The 19,620-nt window shown below is 42.5% G+C and overlaps 1 protein-coding gene across 4 annotated transcripts in view; it reads left to right on the top strand.

Moving 5' to 3' along the window:
* Positions 1–19,401, top strand: part of TNC (tenascin C) — a 72,988-nt gene extending 53,587 nt beyond the window's left edge. For 2 of the 4 annotated variants that reach the window (XM_076355354.1, XM_076355353.1), the window contains 12 exons: positions 2,209–2,481; positions 7,966–8,088; positions 9,347–9,490; positions 10,679–10,798; positions 11,246–11,389; positions 12,219–12,349; positions 13,338–13,470; positions 15,309–15,460; positions 16,404–16,500; positions 17,181–17,342; positions 18,607–18,770; positions 19,277–19,401. In XM_076355354.1, coding sequence (XP_076211469.1) covers positions 2,209–2,481; positions 7,966–8,088; positions 9,347–9,490; positions 10,679–10,798; positions 11,246–11,389; positions 12,219–12,349; positions 13,338–13,470; positions 15,309–15,460; positions 16,404–16,500; positions 17,181–17,342; positions 18,607–18,770; positions 19,277–19,387 — 1,754 coding nt within the window. In that variant the 3' untranslated portion in view covers positions 19,388–19,401. Of the gene's footprint in view, positions 1–460; positions 734–2,208; positions 2,482–7,965; positions 8,089–9,346; positions 9,491–10,678; positions 10,799–11,245; positions 11,390–12,218; positions 12,350–13,337; positions 13,471–15,308; positions 15,461–16,403; positions 16,501–17,180; positions 17,343–18,606; positions 18,771–19,276 lie in introns of all 4 variants that reach the window. The other 2 variants (XM_076355356.1, XM_076355355.1) reach the window with 2 other exon arrangements.
* The last annotated feature ends 219 nt before the right edge of the window (positions 19,402–19,620 follow it).

Raw genomic sequence — 19,620 nt, 5'->3', positions numbered from 1 at the left:
CACTGAAAAGAAAAGCTGGAGATATTCACATGAAGTAGAGAGGTAAAGAAGAAAAATACAGGAATTGTGAATGCCAAAGTTGAGGCTTGTCCCTAAAGCACCGATGGTGGAGACAAGTGAGAGCTTTATGCATAGCATTTCTAAAACAATTTTGTTTATAACTGTCTTACAGTGCATGTGTAACCGAAGAAATGTGCTTGCACAGTGAGCTTGGAAGGAATTTCAGTGGAGCTTGTGAGATGAGGTGCTGAGACACCCTTGATGAAAATTAAGAATTGATCATCTAACTTCTGGAGGCTCCATTGAAAATCCTAGTCTTGTGGTCCTGGCTATGCACTTCTATTAAATCCATACTTTGGGGAAAAATGTGATTTATGTTTGGTGGAATCTGTGACACTTTCTAATTTGCAATGTTTTTCGCTTCTTTTTTTGTGTGTTTTTGCACCTTCCCTTCTTTTAGAGGCCATGCCCCCACTGGAAAACCTAACTGTCTCTGATATTAACCCTTATGGGTTCACAGTGTCGTGGATGGCATCGGAGAATGCCTTTGACAACTTTCTAGTAGTCGTGGTGGATTCTGGCAAGCTGCTGGACCCACAGGAGTTCCTCCTTACGGGAGCCCAGCGGCAACTGAAGCTTAAAGGCCTTATTACTGGCATTGGCTATGAGGTTATGCTTTATGGTTTTGCCAAGGGGCACCAAACAAAGCCCCTAAGCACTGTGGCTGTTACAGGTATTTTAATGTGAACAAATTGTCCTCTTCCACCCTTTCTTTCTTGCTTTTCTTCTCACATGGAAGATGTTTCATGCAATCCATTTGCAAAGCAAATCTTGGCTTTTGCATCCTTTTCTGCATCGTGGCTACACATAACTCCTCATGATTGATAGGTTCACCAATGAAATTCTGTTCCATTTAACTTGATGTTTCCCTTTTGTCTTTATGAGGGATCCTGTAGAGGCGCATGACGTGGGTTGCTGGGTGAAAGTTTCTGGTATGGTCATGCAGGTACTTCTAACCGAAGTCTTTAAAGAAAAATGGCTGCATGCGGGAGCTCGTCTTGTTAACAGCTGCTGGGCACATCAGCATTCTCCAACTTGCCAACCATCAGGACCTTCGGGAAGAGTCATGGATTTCTTGCCCATGGCCTCCTTTCTTTTACGTTCTGTGTGGGTTCCACCCAAAGACCATCGAGTGTGATCATTGCCACCCATAAAGTTGGCATCTCTCTCTCGAGAAAACCTTAGCTCATGTTTTCAACCTCATCATAGCTGCCGTTTTCCAGCAGCACCTGAGCTTTCTTGAAAAATCATTGCAGACTGATTCCCTAGCCCCATAACCATCAAGTCTCATCTGCATGTTGCTGTCTGTGCAGCAGTAAAGCTGGGGGTTACCTGATCAGAGGTTCGCGAGAAAATAAATAGGAATGTCTTTCTGTGGAAGAAAGAAGTGCATTGGAGATGCTGTAAGACAGTAACCACTCCAGTAGCATTTCTCTAGGTAATGATGCCTGACGATACTGAGCTAAAGATATTTTGCAGGTAATTAATAACTTACAGCTCCTGGGATCCTCTTGAATGGGTTCTTTCGCTAAAGACAGTAGGTCTTGCATTTGTATTTAAGTGTGCTGTTTAGGGGATGTGAATTTTCATGATTCCCCTTTGCTGTTTCAAAATTTGTTTAATGTTGAAGTAAAGGATTCATCTGATCAGAAGCATCACAGATGCCAGAAGTGCATGAAATAAGGGTTTTGCATGAAGAAAAATACTCTTTCAGGTGGCTTCTATGTTGTCTTCCTAACAGAGAGAGACCTGACAATTCTACAGGCATGCCTGCGGTTCTGTAACAAGAGCTTGTTTTTATCATACATAAAGGTTTCACATAGGTAGCAAGGGAGAAATGCACATGACACTTACTACTAGCATGTGTAACTTTGCATGTCAGAGGCAAATGGTGTATGTCCATGCAGTGGATTTGCTATTAAAGAGTGAAAGTTTGAATGGGCCTGCACACACTCATATATATCTTCTTCAGTATGTGTATAATGCTAATAGTCGTCTTTTTTTTTTTTTTCAATAGCTGGCAGATTGTTTCCCTTTCTTTGAACTGTGGTTGGATTCTTGCAGTGTGTTATATCCAGACCTCAGGCAGGACTCTAATGAACTGATTAAAAAATCATTTCTTTTCCCTACTGCTATCTTCTTTTTTAGAAGCAGAACCCGAGGTCGACAACCTTCTGGTTTCAGATGCTACTCCAGACGGCTTCCGTCTGTCCTGGACTGCAGATGATGGGGTTTTCGACAGTTTTGTTCTAAAAATCAGGGATACCAAAAGGAAATCTGATCCGCTGGAACTCATAGTACCAGGCCATGAGCGCACCCAGGATATAACAGGGCTGAAAGAGGGTACTGAGTATGAAATTGAGCTCTATGGATTTAGCAGTGGACGACGTTCCCAACCCATAAATGCAGTAGCAACCACAGGTATTGCCTTTGCAGTGGGAAAAGTGTAACATGTTCACGCCTGTTTCTTTCAGCATCTCTCCTTTTCATAGCCAGCTTGAGCTGTCACTGAGGTGTTCGAACTGTCTCCTGCATGTCCCTTATCCAAGTTACTGGGTCAGTGTGGTGTCGTTATTTACAATCATCTCAGATTCCTTACCTTCATCACTGTCTATTTAATATGGTTTTATTTAATTACTTTCATGATCTGGAATTAGGCAGCAGAGTCTAGCAACTAAAGCACTGGCTCTGAGGGCCAAGAAATATTGTCTCTGTATCAGCCTTTTTCAGTGATTTCCTGCAACTAATTACATATCACCACTGCACAACAATTTACCTCCCTAGAAAAGAGGTACGACAAAATGAATTTACCAGAGCTATTGAGAAGTTTATCTATGGCTTGATCAGCAAAGGACTAAGCACCATTAACTTAGACTGATCTTACCAGGAGCAACATGTGCTCCATAATTCAAAATAAACGGGTTTCTTGCAAAATCAAAGCTTTGAACTCCCTCAGCAGAAGTTGCTATATATTCTCATTCTTGTCTGTCAAAAATCCTGATGTAAATTAGCTTAGTGACTTACCCAGGTAAAATCATCTGGAAAAAAAGATGCAGGTATGACTGCCAATTCATGCCATTTTGGTTTAAAAATACTAAGGCCTTAATCCTCAGTTGCAGCATGCCAATTCCACAAAGCTGGAGTTCTTGCCTTTCATAGTCTCACATTAATGAAGAAACATTGTAAACATAACTGCAAATGTCTTGTGTCTGAAGTTAGCCTAAACCTATACAAGTTTCTGAAAAATCTCTACCAGAACAGAGCTTCATTTTCTCAGTGCAGGGAGAAGAAGGAAGTTTTTGCTATTTGTAACTGGAATATTTTTTCTTCTATTATTTTTCTATGAAAATATGCAGATACTAGTCAAGTAAAAAGTTCTTGAGGCTTAGGTTGAATTCCTTAGATTAATTTAAACAAAAAAAAGGTTCATAATTTGAAGCATTTCATTTTGGCACTTTTGAATGAAGCTTTTCAATTTTTTTCCACCAAAATCATGGTTTCATTTTGAAACATATTTAAATCTAAAGCAAATGAAGCAATGTCCTGTGACCCAAATTCACTCTTTTAAAGATTTTGAGCTTGCTGATATGAACACATAGTAATTTCAAATCAACCTAATTCCAGGAGGAGGGGAACGAGAAGGGGACAGGTAAGTTCAGTGTGTGAGGAAGCCAACAGAAATGCATAGAAGAGTTATTTGCCCAGCTGTAGCAGTGTACTCCAGACAACACACAGAAAAGGGACAACAATAACTCAGTATTGAACAGCTTTTCCTGAAATAGCATGGCCTCATGACTCACCTTAATGTCTGTGGTGCCAGTTGTTAGCATGGAAAGACACATTTCTGACCAGCTCCACTGATTGCCATCACATCCCTTGAATAAACAGCAAGGGCATATATACACTCACCCAGACATTTACATGAAGCAGAACACGCATCCATCACAAGCCACCTTTCTCCAGGCTCATGCGGGTTGACTCATAATGGAGAAGGATGTTTAAAGTCAACTGCACTTGTTAGCAGCATGTCCCCATTTTCACTGACTTCCAGGATATTTATGGTAAACCACTAAGAGTTGTCATTTTCCTCATGAGTACATTCTTATTCCGTTCTTTCAGGGAGATTTAGCACATGTCACCTACTGAAGCCAATAGCCCAAAAGATGTTTGTCAGATGTAAATAGCCCATGGATAATTGATAATAGAGCTGGAGCCACAAAAATCCAGCTAAATAATTCGGACTGCAGGTTACACACGTTGGGTAGCTGGGCCACCAAGGCATCTAACAAATTTCCTTTTTAGGAGTTGATGATTAGACAAACATATGTATATTTATAGCATTTCCAGTCTGGTTGCAAAGAAATATTTCTATCCCTGAAGGGGGTAGCTCAGACAGGCTTATATTCAGCCTTACTTTATTCTGGCCTGTGTACAAGTTACGAGTGAGCAAGGGATAAATTAGCTAGAAAGTCTTCAACTTTAGTAGAGGAGGTAGTAAAATAACAGTTGGAACAAAGCTAGCAAACAGACCAGCAAACCTAAACCAAACACTACCATGGAAATGAAGGCAGGAAAATGATCTAGATTGAAAATCCTTCTCTGTATTTATCACTCACAGCTTGCCCCTTCTTCCCTACCTGGGCACGTACCCTTTTATACAACAATGCAGTCTTCAGGGATCAGGTCCTCAGCTGGAATAATTGGTGCGGTTGAGGCAGTCTGGTTTGAGCATTGCCAAGCAACCCTCTCTGAGGGTCTGACCTCTTTTCTTTGTACAGCAAACCACCCACCTACCATAAGGAAGGAGGGGGAGGAAAGACCTTGCAGTGTTCACCTTTTGCTGCCTTGTCCTCCTCTGTGGTTTCCTTTCCTTCTTTCTCTTTTAAGAAGTCAGCAAGGCAGTTGATCTAGTGACAGCCACGGGCTTTGGATGTGGAAAGGATGAGTAGGGCAGGACTGGCATTTGCCATTTTCTTTATGTAGCTTGTGTTGGTCCTGCAGCTGGTAACTTGCCCGGAGGCTGAGATGACCTCCCTTGCTCCCATCACACCAGGAATGTGGTGTGAAACCGCTGGGCATGGGGACTGACAATAAAGTCATATCTTCCCACACCCATCACAAGTAGTTCTTCCTCCATTATTTATTCATATGTACAAGTGAACAGCAATAGTTTTCCCCCAGAATTGCTGATGATTGATAATGTTAAAAGGTTATCCTCTTTGGGGTGATGATGGTACCCACTCTTCTTACCCTCTGCATTTTTCTGTCACTTCACCCTCATCACTTCTGCTGTGATAGAAAACATTAATCATAAAATCACCATAGTGCAAGGCAGCATCATACAGATCTGCAGTGTCTAATCAAATTGGCACAAGGGAGTTTGTCCACTGCTGCTCTCAGAGGGACAGTCAGTGTCTTTTGGAAAGTCATCTGTGTAACGTCTGTTAAAGGTGCAATTCAGCCCTCACCGGGGGACCACAACACAGCCATGTGCCACTTAATATCCTTGGTAGAAAGTGTGGGTCTCCTGCTGCTACTTTCCTCTTCTTCTAATGGTGTTTTGTCACACCGTGACAGCATTTTTCATCTGAGAGGATCACAAAACACTTCACATGCTCTTTATACATGATAAATGCAACCTGATGCTTCCTGTTGCTTAGCAGAAGAAAGCCAGTGAACATACTCCTATAGTTTGTTAGTAATGAAAGAATATTTTTTTAGCAAAAAAATCCCCAAAGAATAGCAGCTACTCGGGTATCATGGGTGCTTTAGCAACCCCACAGGAAAGTTCTCCGTCTCTCATACAGCTAATGGGGAATGATGTTGGAGGATAATGCTAATTACCTGTATCTGCCCAACAGATGAACTGAGGTTTTTTATGAGTCACAAGACAGAAGCATGCTGGCCATTTTTTATGCCTGCTTAATTTTGGCTTTCAGGTAGCTCAAGAAGATGGTTTCCTTTGCTACTTTTTAATTTCCCTGTGCTCAAAGGTACCACTGTCTTACATCTCTGGGACTCATTCCAGGACTGATGCTTGCTCTGATGGTCCATTGTACTTTCTTTGCCAGGTTTGCTCCCAGGAAAGTAGCTGCAGTTGGGGTAGTTGGGGATGTGGAACTCTCACAGAGTCACGGCTCTTCTTACTACTGTTTGTTATGCAGTTCACCTGGTACAGAAAACAAGCATGAAGCCCATGGAAGTGCGCACAGCAGAGTCCAAGTGGGATGGATTTTATTTTCTGGGAAAGGCTGAAATTCCCCATGTGTATGAAAACTGAGTGCTGGTCTATCTCTTTGATCTCCAGAGTCATCACTAGAACTTTTCACCAGTTACTAAGGGCACCTACAATGTGAAGCAAAATCAATGTGATTTTCACTTCTCTCCCTTTCCCAGGTTTTCTTTATGCTCTTCTGTTTCCTTCAGACTGTACCTAAATCAGTAGCAACTTTGTGTGCCTTGTAGCTTTACTAATTCCACCTTGCTTTCTTCGTTATCTTTAATTCCTTTCTTTCTTTGGCTTTTCCATGTGAGCAAACCCCACAAATGCAACATGTCTAGTGAGCTCCAGAGAAATAATTTACATTTCTCTTGAGAGCTCAGTTGTTTTTCTTTCCTTGCCTTTCAGTTTATTTAGTGCATTGCTGCTAGAGCTTTGGGGACACATGGAACAAACAGCCCTCTGACTTCTTTCCTGCAGGCACGTTCTTTCCAAGCTATTTCAAGCACAGTCCCTTTTTTTCTCCTCTTGCCCCCCTTCCCTGCCCTCAGCCTGTCTCCACCACTCTTAATGTGGCTGATGTTTGGTATCTCTCCTCTTTGTGCTAATGGCCTACTCTGTGTGGGCTGTTTATTTTTTTAACACGTGTCAGGGTTGTTTTGGTTACAGTCAAAAAAGCAAATTGGAAGTGAGATGCTCAGTGTAAACTTTGAAGTGGCAGGTCTCTTTACCATGTCCTTCCAGAAGCCCTTTCCATGCTTGTTTTGCAATAGCTTAATTAAGCCTTAAACTGGAATGTTTCAGATACGTGTTGGTTTGCATCTTAAGATTGGCATTTTGGCAAAACTTGGGCTTTGTTTGCCCAGCTTACTGATCTAATTTACATGGGCAAATGTAGCGCTCAGGTTTATACAGGGAAACGCTGGGTTGTATGACAAAGAGCTGCAGTGGAACCACAAGTGCCTTCCTCATGATGGTTGTACTTGGATGTCCTCTGGATGGATGTGCTTGAATGTACCTAAGAAAAATCATGGTCTCAGATAGAGATTCCAAGAAGAAAATCTTGTTGCTTCTACTTTGAAGCCAACAGAAGCTACAGGCAGTCAATGCTTGAGAGGATGGACCCTTGATGAACTCAGGCAACTAAGTCCAGGTCTTTTTTAGGCATCCTATAGTAGAAACTTTATGCTCAGGAAGAGACGTGTCTCCACTGCTAAGAGCTGCCATTGCTGTGTGTCACAGATAGGGCTCTGAGACTCAACAGAAGGTATAAAAATCATCCAAGTCAAACTGGGGTAGAAAAAATTATAAATACCATGACTCCTGGGTAATAGAATGGCATTGCTGTAAGTATTCCTCCATACTTTTCTATAACACTGAAATCTCTGTTACTTCTGTGTACAAGATATGTAGATATATGCCTGGGGTACATTTAAGGTATGCACTACTGTAATGTTACTGAAAAAGGAAAATTTAGACCAAATAGATTGTTGCTGTCAGTATGTAATAAAACCATTAACTGTTTAGTACTCCCTGCATGAGTGTTGTTTAGGACAGACTATTGATAGCATCAGCTCTTGGGATAGAGGGATAGGACAAATCAGTTATTCCAGGACTGATAAACAAATGATTTACCTTTTCTTTCTATGTATGTGGTGTGTTTGTTCTCTATTCTCCACTGACAGTTGTTGGATCTCCCAAGGGAATTTCTTTCTCTGACATCACGGAAAACTCCGCTACAGTCAGCTGGACACCCCCTCGCACCCGCGTGGAGAGCTACCGGATCTCCTACGTCCCTGTCACAGGAGGTGAGTAACTGCGAGGAGGGACAGGGAGGAAGATGGTAAAAGGGAGAGCAGAAAGGGTTTGTTGTGCTGATATCCATCTCTCAGTGGATCTCCCAGATGATCTTACACAGATCATCTCTTTTTTCTTCAAACTGCTGACGTGGGTGTGCATACATGGTCCCAGTGGCCAACCTCTGTCTGAACATAGTGTCCCACGTCCCATGGACAAGACTTGTAAGGGAGCTCAGAGCTAGATGCTGGAATGGTTGTACCCCTAATAGGGCCACATTCACAAGAATCTCTGTTCCCGCTGAGCCTCCTAAGTAAGGATTTATTTCCAAACTGCCTCATTATTTTGTAGGCACTTTATGAGCTAAGCATATTTGAAAAGATGGCTCTTGGAAATAATAATCATAATCCATGGTTATAATAGTTTTCCAAGGCAGTGATTTTTCTTAGTACTCTCCAATGTTGTTTCATGCCATCCGTTATATCTCTGGTTTAGTGTTCAGCTTAAAAAACTTCCTATAGTTAAACAGATTTTTAGCATAACTTAGGAGCGTCTCTGAAAGGAAACAGCTAAAGAGCAAACACTACAGACACCAGGACCATAAAAGACATGCTATTGACTAAGACAAGTAAAGATATAGGCCTTTAGACAACATAGTATGTAAGCACACATGCAACTTTAAATATATAGTGATCCCACAGAAGAAAAGGAGCAATCCACAGTCATAAAGTTAGGCGCTTCTCTAAGTGCTTTCCTGGAATAAACCCAAAATTTGAAACAAATATGTGTCCTAAGTCCTCACCCACACATGCAGTGCCTCTTAAAATAATATATACAATAATATATCTTTATTCAAAATCGGATGAGTGAAGGAGAAACTTCCAGCCCTTACCAGAAAAAAAGCAGATCTAAACTGCAAGTCCTGTCCTTGCAGGTGTATGAACTTCCATGTAGAGAGTGCTGTGTTTTCACCTTACATATTATTTGTAAAATTATATTTTTCTGAACAGAAACGTTAATTTTTTCTTACTGTTGGCATACCATTAGGAATGAATACAAACCAATGTCTTAGGTTTAGGTGTCATGGCAGCAATATTTTGTGCTGAGGCTGCCCTTCGACATCGGTGATTGTAACTAACTGGGGAAAATTCACCTCCTCCTGTACAAGTACATCCATGTTAGTCATAATATCTTTAACTTGAAACGCATCCTTCAAGCATTTACTGGAGTATTGTGTCACTAATCTCGTGGGATTTGGCTTCATCCTAGGTACTCCAAATGTTGTTACAGTCGATGGAAGCAAGACAAGGACCAAGTTGGTGAAGTTAGTCCCAGGTGTAGACTACAATGTTAGTATCATCTCTGTGAAAGGCTTTGAAGAAAGTGAACCCGTCTCTGGCACTCTGAAAACAGGTAATATATAAAGAGGAAATAGCAGGTTTTCAAATGCATTGTCTGTGCTGTAGGGGAGACTCAGGAACTGGAGCTGAAGACCCACTGAGATCCCATTTTTGCTGTCCACACAAACTGTAGGAAGTTTTTTGCCCACTCTTTCTGTGTGTCTTCATATTTCAGATGAGTATAGAACTTGTAAGTTTGATCAGGCTCCCATTTGCTAAGTGCTGAACCAACTTGCAGTGAGACAGAGACAATTCATGTATTTACAGTCCTAATACATCAGAAAAAAACAGAAGTTTAATTAATACCATTTTACAAATGAGGGAGCAAAAGGCCAGCTCAGCTGAGCAGTTCAGACCAGTTTCTGTTGTGGACTCAAACTCCACATCTCCCAGGTTCCAGACTGTGTTCTAAGCATAAAAACATTCTCTCTCCTGGTTTTTCTTCAATACTGTTTTAAATATCCCTGCAGGAAATGAGGGTCCACTCTGCTCCTGCTGACCCGACGCTGCAGTCTCATTCATTCTTTCTTTTTTGGGGGGCTAACAAGTATTCAGAGAACTGAGGCAAGGAACAAGTTGATGAGTATTGGATAACAACGTGAAATTTATAGCCCATTCCAGAAGTACTATAGATAGTACTAGACAGATATCTATCCCAATTCAGGAAGAGCGTAAAACTATGTGCAAAATAGAGTCCCATGAGGAAGCAAGGCAGGACGTGTGGATATTTTGGATGGTTGGCTGGCTGTTTGATTGGTTTATTTTTAAACATGCAGGGCAAGCTAGTGGAAGGTCACAGTGGCTATCAGTTGCTGTCACATTAGTTATTTTTCCCAGCTCTGTCTCCTGAGTTTGCTCCAAAAAGCAGTCCAGCTTTGAGGGTGTTGAGAGAAATATGTCAGCTCTGACAGAGCCGTTAAGATTGATGATATCAAGACTGATCTGAGAACATAGTTAGTTATGTCTGTTCCCAGTGTTTAATCTTTTCACGCATTGACCTCCCTTTCCAGTGGAGGCATTTGACGTCTCTTTATAGGCACTGACGTCTTTTCTGCAGAGCTCCACTATTCCAAAGGGGATCATAAAAGCTGCATCAAGCAGCAGTGTTTGTGCATTTTATATCATATATTTTCAACGGAGCATTGCACAGAGCCGGTAATGTTTGTCAAATTCCTTCAATCTGTTTTTCTCTTTCTTGCAGCTCTGGACAGCCCGTCAGGCCTAGTAGTGGTGAACATCACAGACTCTGAGGCTCTGGCAACCTGGCAGCCAGCAATTGCTGCTGTGGATAATTACGTTGTCTCCTATGCTTCTGAGGATGGTAAGAAGAGTTAGTGATGGGTCAGGGAGCTGGCAGCGTTACAGCTCTTGAGAGATGCTTAGAAATGGGTGCAGCAACGTGACTCCAGGAGGATGGCAGGGGGCTGATATTTGAAGGAGATGCCTCACTGGAAGCATTTTAAAAATAATCATTTTAGTTAAGCATTCCCAATTCAGACATGAACAGAGATAACGTATTCTTGAAAAGAAAAGATGGTGTTATAATTCATATGAACACTAGAGAGTGCTAATACTTTTAGATAAAGGACTCTGGTGTTAATTCAGATTCAGCATAGGTATAAGCAGAGAGGTGGGCTCTGGGCTTTTACTATTTTGCGCTTGCTCCCAGCTAGTAAGAAAAAAATCACTGAGTGGAGCATGGAGTTGAGTTCATCATGACATGTCTGAATAATGCTGGGACCTGTTCTCTTCTGTGTTTTCTTCTTAGAATCAGAAGTTACTCAGATGGTATCAGGAAACACTGTGGAGTATGACCTGAAGGGCCTTCGACCTGCAACTGAGTATACTCTGAGTGTCCATGCGCTGAAGGACACGCAGAAGAGTGAGACCCTCTCCACCCAGTTTACTACAGGTGCTATGTCCCACCTCACTGCGGGGAGAGCTGCCATCTCTTCTAGTCCCACCTGCCTTACATTTCTCTAATACCATAAAGTCAGTCAGCACATTGTGCTTTTTTACTAGAAACCTGAATTTTTATAGTATTTGCACCAAATTTTCTGTGGTGGAAGGCTAGATCCAGAAGGTGATTTTCTGTCACCAATTCTACAATTCTCACACAAAGCAGGAGCAGAAGCTCTTCTTTGGGGGCTGGTGTTGGGGTACCAATGCTGAAGGTATCCAGCTGGTTTCATACTTAAGGCTTTCCATGAGCATCAGTGAAATCATGGACGGTTCTCATTTTCCTGACTGTTACTTGACTTGTCCCAGGGTGTTAACTAGAGAGCCAAGAGCTAAGCCATACAAATTCAGTGTTATAATTACAGTGTAGAAGGGAAGCTGTAGCCAGACCAAGTATGAAAAATTTTCCTATTCAAAAGAGGCATCATTGGAACCAAAGTATTTCTTCCTGGGAATATGTAAATACCAATCTGTCTTCTTGTGTGAAATAATGAAAGGCACAATTTTGTTTCAAAAGACATTTCAATGCAACTGCTTATAAACTAAAGTGCCTGAGACAAGCCAATATTTTAACTTAGATAAAGTAAATACCTTTATTTTTAAAATTCCAATAGGAAAATTACTTTTTAATCACAAAATTGAGATTGAAATATTTTTTAATTTTGAATTTCTGGGGAGAAAAAGTTTGCTTTCTTGGCCTGTTTTAATATACTGCCCATAAGATAGCCTGTGTACTAGACTCCATATAGATGTGATTGTAATTGATCTGTTGTCTCCTTCAGGACTGGATGCTCCAAGAGATTTAAGTGCCACTGAGGTTCAGTCAGAAACAGCTGTGATAACTTGGAGGCCTCCACGTGCTCCTGTCACTGGTTATCTCCTAATCTATGAGTCCATTGATGGCAGAGTCAAGGTATAGCACTTGTAACCAAACCGGAAGGTCTGTGCCTCAAAACTGGGCAGTAGAGATGCACTGAATTGTCCAGCAATGGAACATAATCATGTGCCTTAAGTTAAACATGGTAAAATACTAAGTACCTGTTTCAGTGCTAGCTTGAACACAAATGCATTTAAAACCTGCTTAAGTACTTTCCTGTATTGTATCCTGAAACAGAACCTCAATTGCAGCCTGAATTTTGACAGTCATCTCTCCACAATATGGATAAAAGCGCAAGCAACCATTTTCCCTCGTTCCAAACCTGTATAATGGAATAAACTCACACACCCCAAAGAATAGGATTCCCCTTTCTAAACTCAGGAGAATCCTTCCCTGTGCAAGTGAGGTGAGGTGTCTAAGGCAGGATGAATCACCTTTGAACGTGCCTCTTGCTCTCCAATAATTTTATGTTCCTACATAACTAGATTACACTAGATGCTTAAATATGAATGAGGTGAATCCCAGCAAAAATGACAGATAATTTTGGATGCCCGGCCTGGTACATCAGAAGGGGTTCTCATTTTCAAGAAGGCAAATTCCCTAAGCATCCTGAAAATCAGTCTTTTAAAGTTACAGGAAAACAGCCTTTTGAAGGCTGGTGTATGATATTTCCTTGTCCTAAAGGGTGATTCTTCTCAATTTTTTCTGAGTTTCAGAGAGACATCTATACAATGTGTACATTCAAGGCATGTAAAGGTTTATGCTGACTTGCTTTTAAACCACACAGCTTATACACTATGATGGTAAACAATCATTTCCAGACAACTTTTCTCAAACTTCTAAAGAAAGTTAGCTTGATAAAAATCTTAGAGGAATACAAGTTTTGTATTAAATTATTTAGACGGTTAAAAATACCATAAATAATTACCACAAAAAATAATGTGACAAACTAAAATATGTAACAGTTCCGGTTATTATGATTTTCTCTCTGAGATTTCCCTGTATTATTTTCTCCTCCCTATAGGAAGTCATCCTAAACCCTGAGACAACTTCCTACAGCCTGACAGAGCTGAGCCCATCTACCCAGTACACAGTGAAACTCCAGGCACTGAACAGATCCCTGAAGAGCAAAACAATCCAGACCATTTTCACCACAAGTAAGGACCTTAGAGCGCATGCACAGCTGAAATAACGTATAAGTTACTGCTCTCAGGACAGCACTGAGCTCTGCAATAAGCAGACGCAGACCTCACAGAAGATTTTTAATCCAATTGTCAGTATGCAGTTCATTTGCTTGTAATGTCAGTGCAAAAGTCCCTGTTCTCCCTGAGCTATAGTGTCATCTGCTTCCCCCGGACTGGCAGGATGAATTTTTTTTCTATCTATCCACATCACCTCTATAGTCCTCTCTCTGACAAAACATCCTGTCTTTCCCATGTAAAATATCAAAAGGAACATTACTCTTTAAAGTCCAAACTGACACCCTGATTTACCTCTGTATTAATGCATAGCAAGCTGTTAAAACAAATCAGCGTTTTAGGTTGAAATGAAGCAAACCGCACACACACACAAATCAGTTCAGTGGTCCGAGGAGAAGAATTTCTGGGCAGGTTTTTTTCTCCTCTTTCTGAGATCGGTTTTCGCAAAGCCACACCGTATGTCTGCTCCAGCTCTAACAGGACAGCTCTCCAGTGAGCTGAATGCAAGGATAGATTGGGTTCTCTGAAGGTCACTTCACAGCTGACGTTGCAAAAAAAAGTTGTTCAGTATTAAGTGTGAAACCTTGCCTGTCATTTATCTCACTTTTCACGATTTCCAGCCTTTCAGACCCGGTAGGACCTTCAGCCATTTCCATTCTTCCTTCTGCCACTTGTACCAACTTCAGCCCAAGGACTCACAGAAGTGCTAATAAAAGTCACGTAGCCCCGAGTCCGCTCACAGTCACTCCTTGCGTAGAGCAGGGTGAACTCCACCGACAGGCGACAATCCACAACCAGAAATAGGAGAAGAATTAAATCTGGGTGTATTTAAATGACGTTTGGCAAATTGACCATAAGCAGGGACTGAATGGGGTGCCTTCGCCCATACGAACGCAGCGTCAGCCTCGTTCAAGCAGATGCTTAAGCCTGGCCTCAACTCTAAACATATATTTGTGTGCTATTTAGTGAGAGGGAAACACTGAAGCAGCTCCCTGCAGACAGCCGCTTTTCTCCAAATCCCAAAGCTGATGCAAATTTTCTGTAGCTGAGGCACAGGCAGGGATGTGCAACACACTGGAAAGGGAGCAACAGCCACTCTGTGAGCAGCCACAGTTAAAAACTCTCCCATGGACACACCAAGAACATCACTTAATTAGACCATTGGCTGAAAAAGTTAATGGCCTAAGTGAATTTAAAAAGAAAAGAAGAAAAGCTTTTTTGGGGGTTAGAAATTGTTCTGACTGCAGCGATGCTATTAGCTTGTTGTCAGAAAGAAATGCACATTTCCCTGTGGTTTCAACTGTTAGTGTTTGCTTTGTTTTTTAAAAGCCTAGTTTTATAACATATTTAATATTGTACTTGCTAGCAAAATATTCCCAATTTATTTATTTTTGGTTGTAGTCCTGTCTTTGTATTTCCCCCTCCCTTTTCTGTCACATAATCAGAGATTGGTAGATTTGGTTTTACCCAGAAGTTGCTGTAAACACAGCTCATGCCATTTAAATATTTAGCTGGAGGATGCACTCCCATCATAGCAGGGAGTAGTTATCTGGCATTCACAGCACTTCCAAAAGTGTAGACAGATGTGCAAAAGCATATTCAAAAGAAAAATTTACATCATCTGCTGTTTACTGTGAATCTTTTTTATGTGGGATAGCAATTACAAGCCCGTTCCTGGGCTCTGTACCTGGCTGTGCCATTGACCCACAATAGATTTTTGTGAGTCATCTGTATTCAACAAGTTCCTTGTAATTGCTGATTTCTTAAGGACTGCTTTCTCTTTTTTGTGTGTGCAGCTGGTCTTCTCTATCCTTACCCTAAAGACTGCTCCCAGGCTCTCCTGAATGGAGAAACCACCTCTGGGCTCTACACAGTTTACCTGAATGGGGACAAGACTCAGCCTCTGCAAGTCTTCTGTGACATGGGCGAGGACGGGGGCGGATGGATTGTGAGTAAGAGGGAGAGGGCCCGCGCCACCCTCATGTGCATCTGCCTGTGCTAAGAGCAGGAGTAGCAGATCCCATCCCTGCTCATCTATGGCATCCCTCATAGTGCTCTATTATCAGAGTAGGGCTGACTTGTCTATAAATTTGGGGAATTTCATGTCGGATAGGACACCTAGGTGCCTAGAACAAGGTTACCAGCTCTTTCTGTAGTTGGAGGAGAGAGAGGTGTCTCCAAAGGATGGGTCACATCAGTGGTTTCAGCACCTAGGAAAAGCACTGATCTCTCTCCACTGGCTATAGGGGTTGCCGAAATGACAATCTTAGATCAGATACATACCTTCTAAATAGCTAATTAGGTGAGAAGAGGGTGGACTGACTCTATTTGAATGAGAGAGACAGTGAAGGAGGTTAAAGCACAGGCCAGAGAAAGCGTTTGTTCAGCAGCCACATGCTGTGGTGGCTGGCCAGGCTTCCCAGGCCATTATCCAAGGGACACGTTTCACCCAGACAACAAATGAAAGGCAATAAAAATGCCAGCTCTCTGTAGTGATGTCCTCAAATCTGAACATGTCAGAGGGACCCAGGACACAGAAAGGAAGAAGGAGCTGGAGAAATGCATGGCTAGCAGACTGTAGAGGATGTAGAAAGTCTTGGCTGAGAAATACAGAAGTGCAAGGGGCTGTTAAAAAAGCAGAGAGCAGGAACTAAAAGGCCACATCACTCAGGGGAGCCTGGGAACCCAGTAGATAAACTAGAGACTTAAAAAAAGCAAGAGGCATCCAACAGACTTGGTACAATTCAGTAATTGCAGTGAGATTGCTGCTTTGGGTGGTAAGGGCAGGGGAGCAGCAACGCCAACCTCTGCATTTGTAAAAGCCACATTGTTAGTGCCCTTTCTGTCAAAGGCAGTCTGCTGACAACAATTCTTGCATGTGGTGTTTGCAGGTGTTCCTGAGGCGTCAAAATGGAAAGGAAGATTTCTACAAGAACTGGAAGACTTATGTGGCTGGTTTTGGAGATCCTAAGGATGAATTCTGGATAGGTAAGTGGCAAGAATTTGTCTTTTTTTAAAAAAGAAAGCACAAAGCCCAAAAGAGTAGGAGCCATTTTGAAGCCTCCATTTAGTTGGTAAGAGTATTTGTAAACGGGAATATAATCTGCACGAGGGAGGCTGGGGACAGCATGCTGCGAGGGAGATTGAAATTGCCAGGCCCAAGCCAGTCCCTCCAGTTGCCGTTCATAGATGTCATGCTTCTTGGGTCACCGAACGTACCAAACCAATGCTCAGTGGTGCTCTGTAAGAAGTCAGGAGGTAACCTGAGAAGCAACTGCAAACCTTCTTCTTCCTCTACTCCTAGGACACCCCCAACAACAAAAGCAAAGTGGGGAAAATAGAAGTAAAAAGCAAATTTTCAAAGATTGCGCTACATTTTATTTGGTTGTAAATGAAAGACAATGATGATCACACAGCACAACCTTGATTACTTTTCCCAAAGGGCTACCTCCTACTGTGATTTGAAGGGAAGAGGTCTCTCAATCAGCCTGTTTTTATCTATTTGTTTTTGTGCTGACATTACCCTACAGCTGAAATAGCTCACTTTCCTCACCAGTGTTTATGCCCTGGTGTATCTATACAGGCCAGTATGACCTCCTTTATGGGATAACATGATGGTAGACAAGTAAACATGGGGAGACAAATAGATTGTTCATTTATTTCCACAGGTCTGGAGAACCTCCACAAAATCACTTCTCAGGGCCAGTATGAGCTGCGCGTGGACCTGCGGGACAAAGGTGAGGCAGCTTATGCCGTCTACGACAGGTTCAACGTTGGAGACGCGAAGAGCAGATACCGGCTAAGAGTGGATGGGTACAGTGGCACAGCAGGTGAGATGAAATATTTTTTTTTTTCTTCTGATCTGCAATTTCCTCCCAGATGGCTCAAGGTAGCAGTGTGCGAATGTTGCAGATCATCATCACAGCAGGTACCTTTTGTATGTCAGGTGTTTGAAAATATGAACATACCAATAGATTTTATGCTTCTGTTTTAAATCCTCCAGTCATTTAGGTGCCACATTTTATGGCATGCTTATGACAGAATATAAACAAGTATATTAAACAGCCGCATATCTCATTTGGCCAATGCTTGACTGTCATTTGTACAGCCAATAATAGCTTGGCACAGCCTCATCTCTTGTCAGGGGAATATGCAGCAGAGTCCTGCTATAACATGATTTGTAATTTTGCTGAACAAATCATCTGCCTTTTGCAGTCATACTGGGGCAAACCCTGCGGCCCTTATTGAGCCCTCTTCAGGGCTTCAGAGGATTAAGAGTTAAATCCAGCTCCACAGGATGTCTTAAAAAGAGATACTTTTCATGCTGCAAGGTGCATAAAACAAGACCAGAGAGATGGGTGTGTATGGACTCTGCCCTGTGACCACCACATGAACTTTATGCACAGCCGATAGGGATACAGGCAAAGGATATGCAGCAGTAGTAGAATTAATGTCTATTTAAGGCAAACACACTGATGCAGAGCAGTAGTAGTATCTGCTACAGCTACTTCCTCTTCCTAAGCATTCAGGTCTAAGATTAATGGATGGAGCAACACAGATCCTGAGGCATGAATGTGAGCTCTGCTTCAGGCATACACTGAAGGTTGCTCCTGTTGCACCCATCTGTAAATGGGCGCCCAGACCCTGGGAGTGGGAAGTCAACAGTAGGCAGATATCTCTCTGTCTGTGTTTCCAGCTAATGAAATGGGTAGCTTTACTGCATGGACCAGCTAAGTGTGAAGACTCCTTTGGTCTTGACTCACTCCTTGTGAGTCCAAACCCTTTGGACCTGGTTTGTCCACACTGCCTTCTGTAGGGGCCAAAATCCAACTTTCAGCAAGAAGTACAGAAATTGAGCTGCATAGAAAACCACTTAATAAATTGGGGATTACAGACCGCCTGGAAAAATATTTTGACTTGCCTCCAACAACAAATATTGTGTACTTCCTTCTGTAGTAAAACAAGTCAATTTTTAAACACAGCCAGGCTTTACAGATGGTGCATGCACAGTACAAACTTCTTCTGCAGAATGGTCACTCCCATGTAATCTAAACTAGGCAAACAACTGACTGCTCTTTTGTCTCCCCCATCCAGGTGACTCCATGACATACCATAATGGAAGGTCCTTCTCCACCTTTGACAAGGACAACGATTCTGCCATCACCAACTGTGCTTTGTCATACAAGGGTGCATTCTGGTACAAGAATTGCCACCGAGTCAATCTGATGGGCAGATATGGTGACAACAGCCACAGTCAGGTGAGCTTGGTGTTTGAAGGCTTCCATAATGCATTAGAAGGGGAATTGCAATTATGGATCTGTCTGGTGGTTCAGCTAGCCAGACATCGGAATGCCAGCCAAGCCCACCCTCCCGACCAAAGGATCGTAGGGAAAGACATGGGCAGTTGCTCACAAAACAGGAATTTAATGTCAGCTGGTGAAATATTGATGTGTTTGTATGATTTTCCAAGGGAATATCCCCAGTGTGCAGGGAACAACTGTAGTTTTCAACATGTGAAACAAAATGTTCTTCCTGACGTGAAGGCTGGGCAAAGAGTGACAGCTCTGGGGGACAGCATGTGGGTTTGTTTGTACAGGTTGTGCATACTAGCGGCCGGAGCCCTGTGCTTCCCAAAGCCCCTCTACTTTGTTGTGCCTCTGTTCCCAAGTTAGAAAACAGCCTGCAAGCTGAAACGAGAGCAGTAAAGGTTGACAACAGAAGGAGTGAATGTGTGACGTCCCACACTTCATCTTTGTCTTTGCAGGGTGTTAACTGGTTCCACTGGAAGGGCCACGAATATTCCATCCAGTTTGCGGAGATGAAGCTGAGACCCTCCAGCTTCCGAAATCTGGAAGGAAGACGAAAGCGAGCGTAAAGTCCCAGAGGTGGTGAAGGGGCTACGGGCAGGGTGATGGGGGGGAGGGATATAGAGTGGGGGTGTGTGGGGGATCCTCTGGCATCACTGGGGTGGTGGGGTGTGAGGAGCTGGTAGTCGTACCAAAGCATCGGTGACCCTTGGCCCAACAGAGGCTTCTGCAGCAGTCCAAACAACAAGCCTTAAGCGTCCCAGCGTTTTCAGCAGAGCAGCTCCGGCTGCCCATCAGTAAT

The sequence above is a fragment of the Aptenodytes patagonicus genome, chromosome 18 (genome assembly GCF_965638725.1).
Source record: "Aptenodytes patagonicus chromosome 18, bAptPat1.pri.cur, whole genome shotgun sequence".
NCBI classification, from domain to species: domain Eukaryota; kingdom Metazoa; phylum Chordata; class Aves; order Sphenisciformes; family Spheniscidae; genus Aptenodytes; species Aptenodytes patagonicus.
Note: the sequence above shows the minus strand (reverse complement) of the source record. Positions and strands in the feature narration are given on the sequence as shown.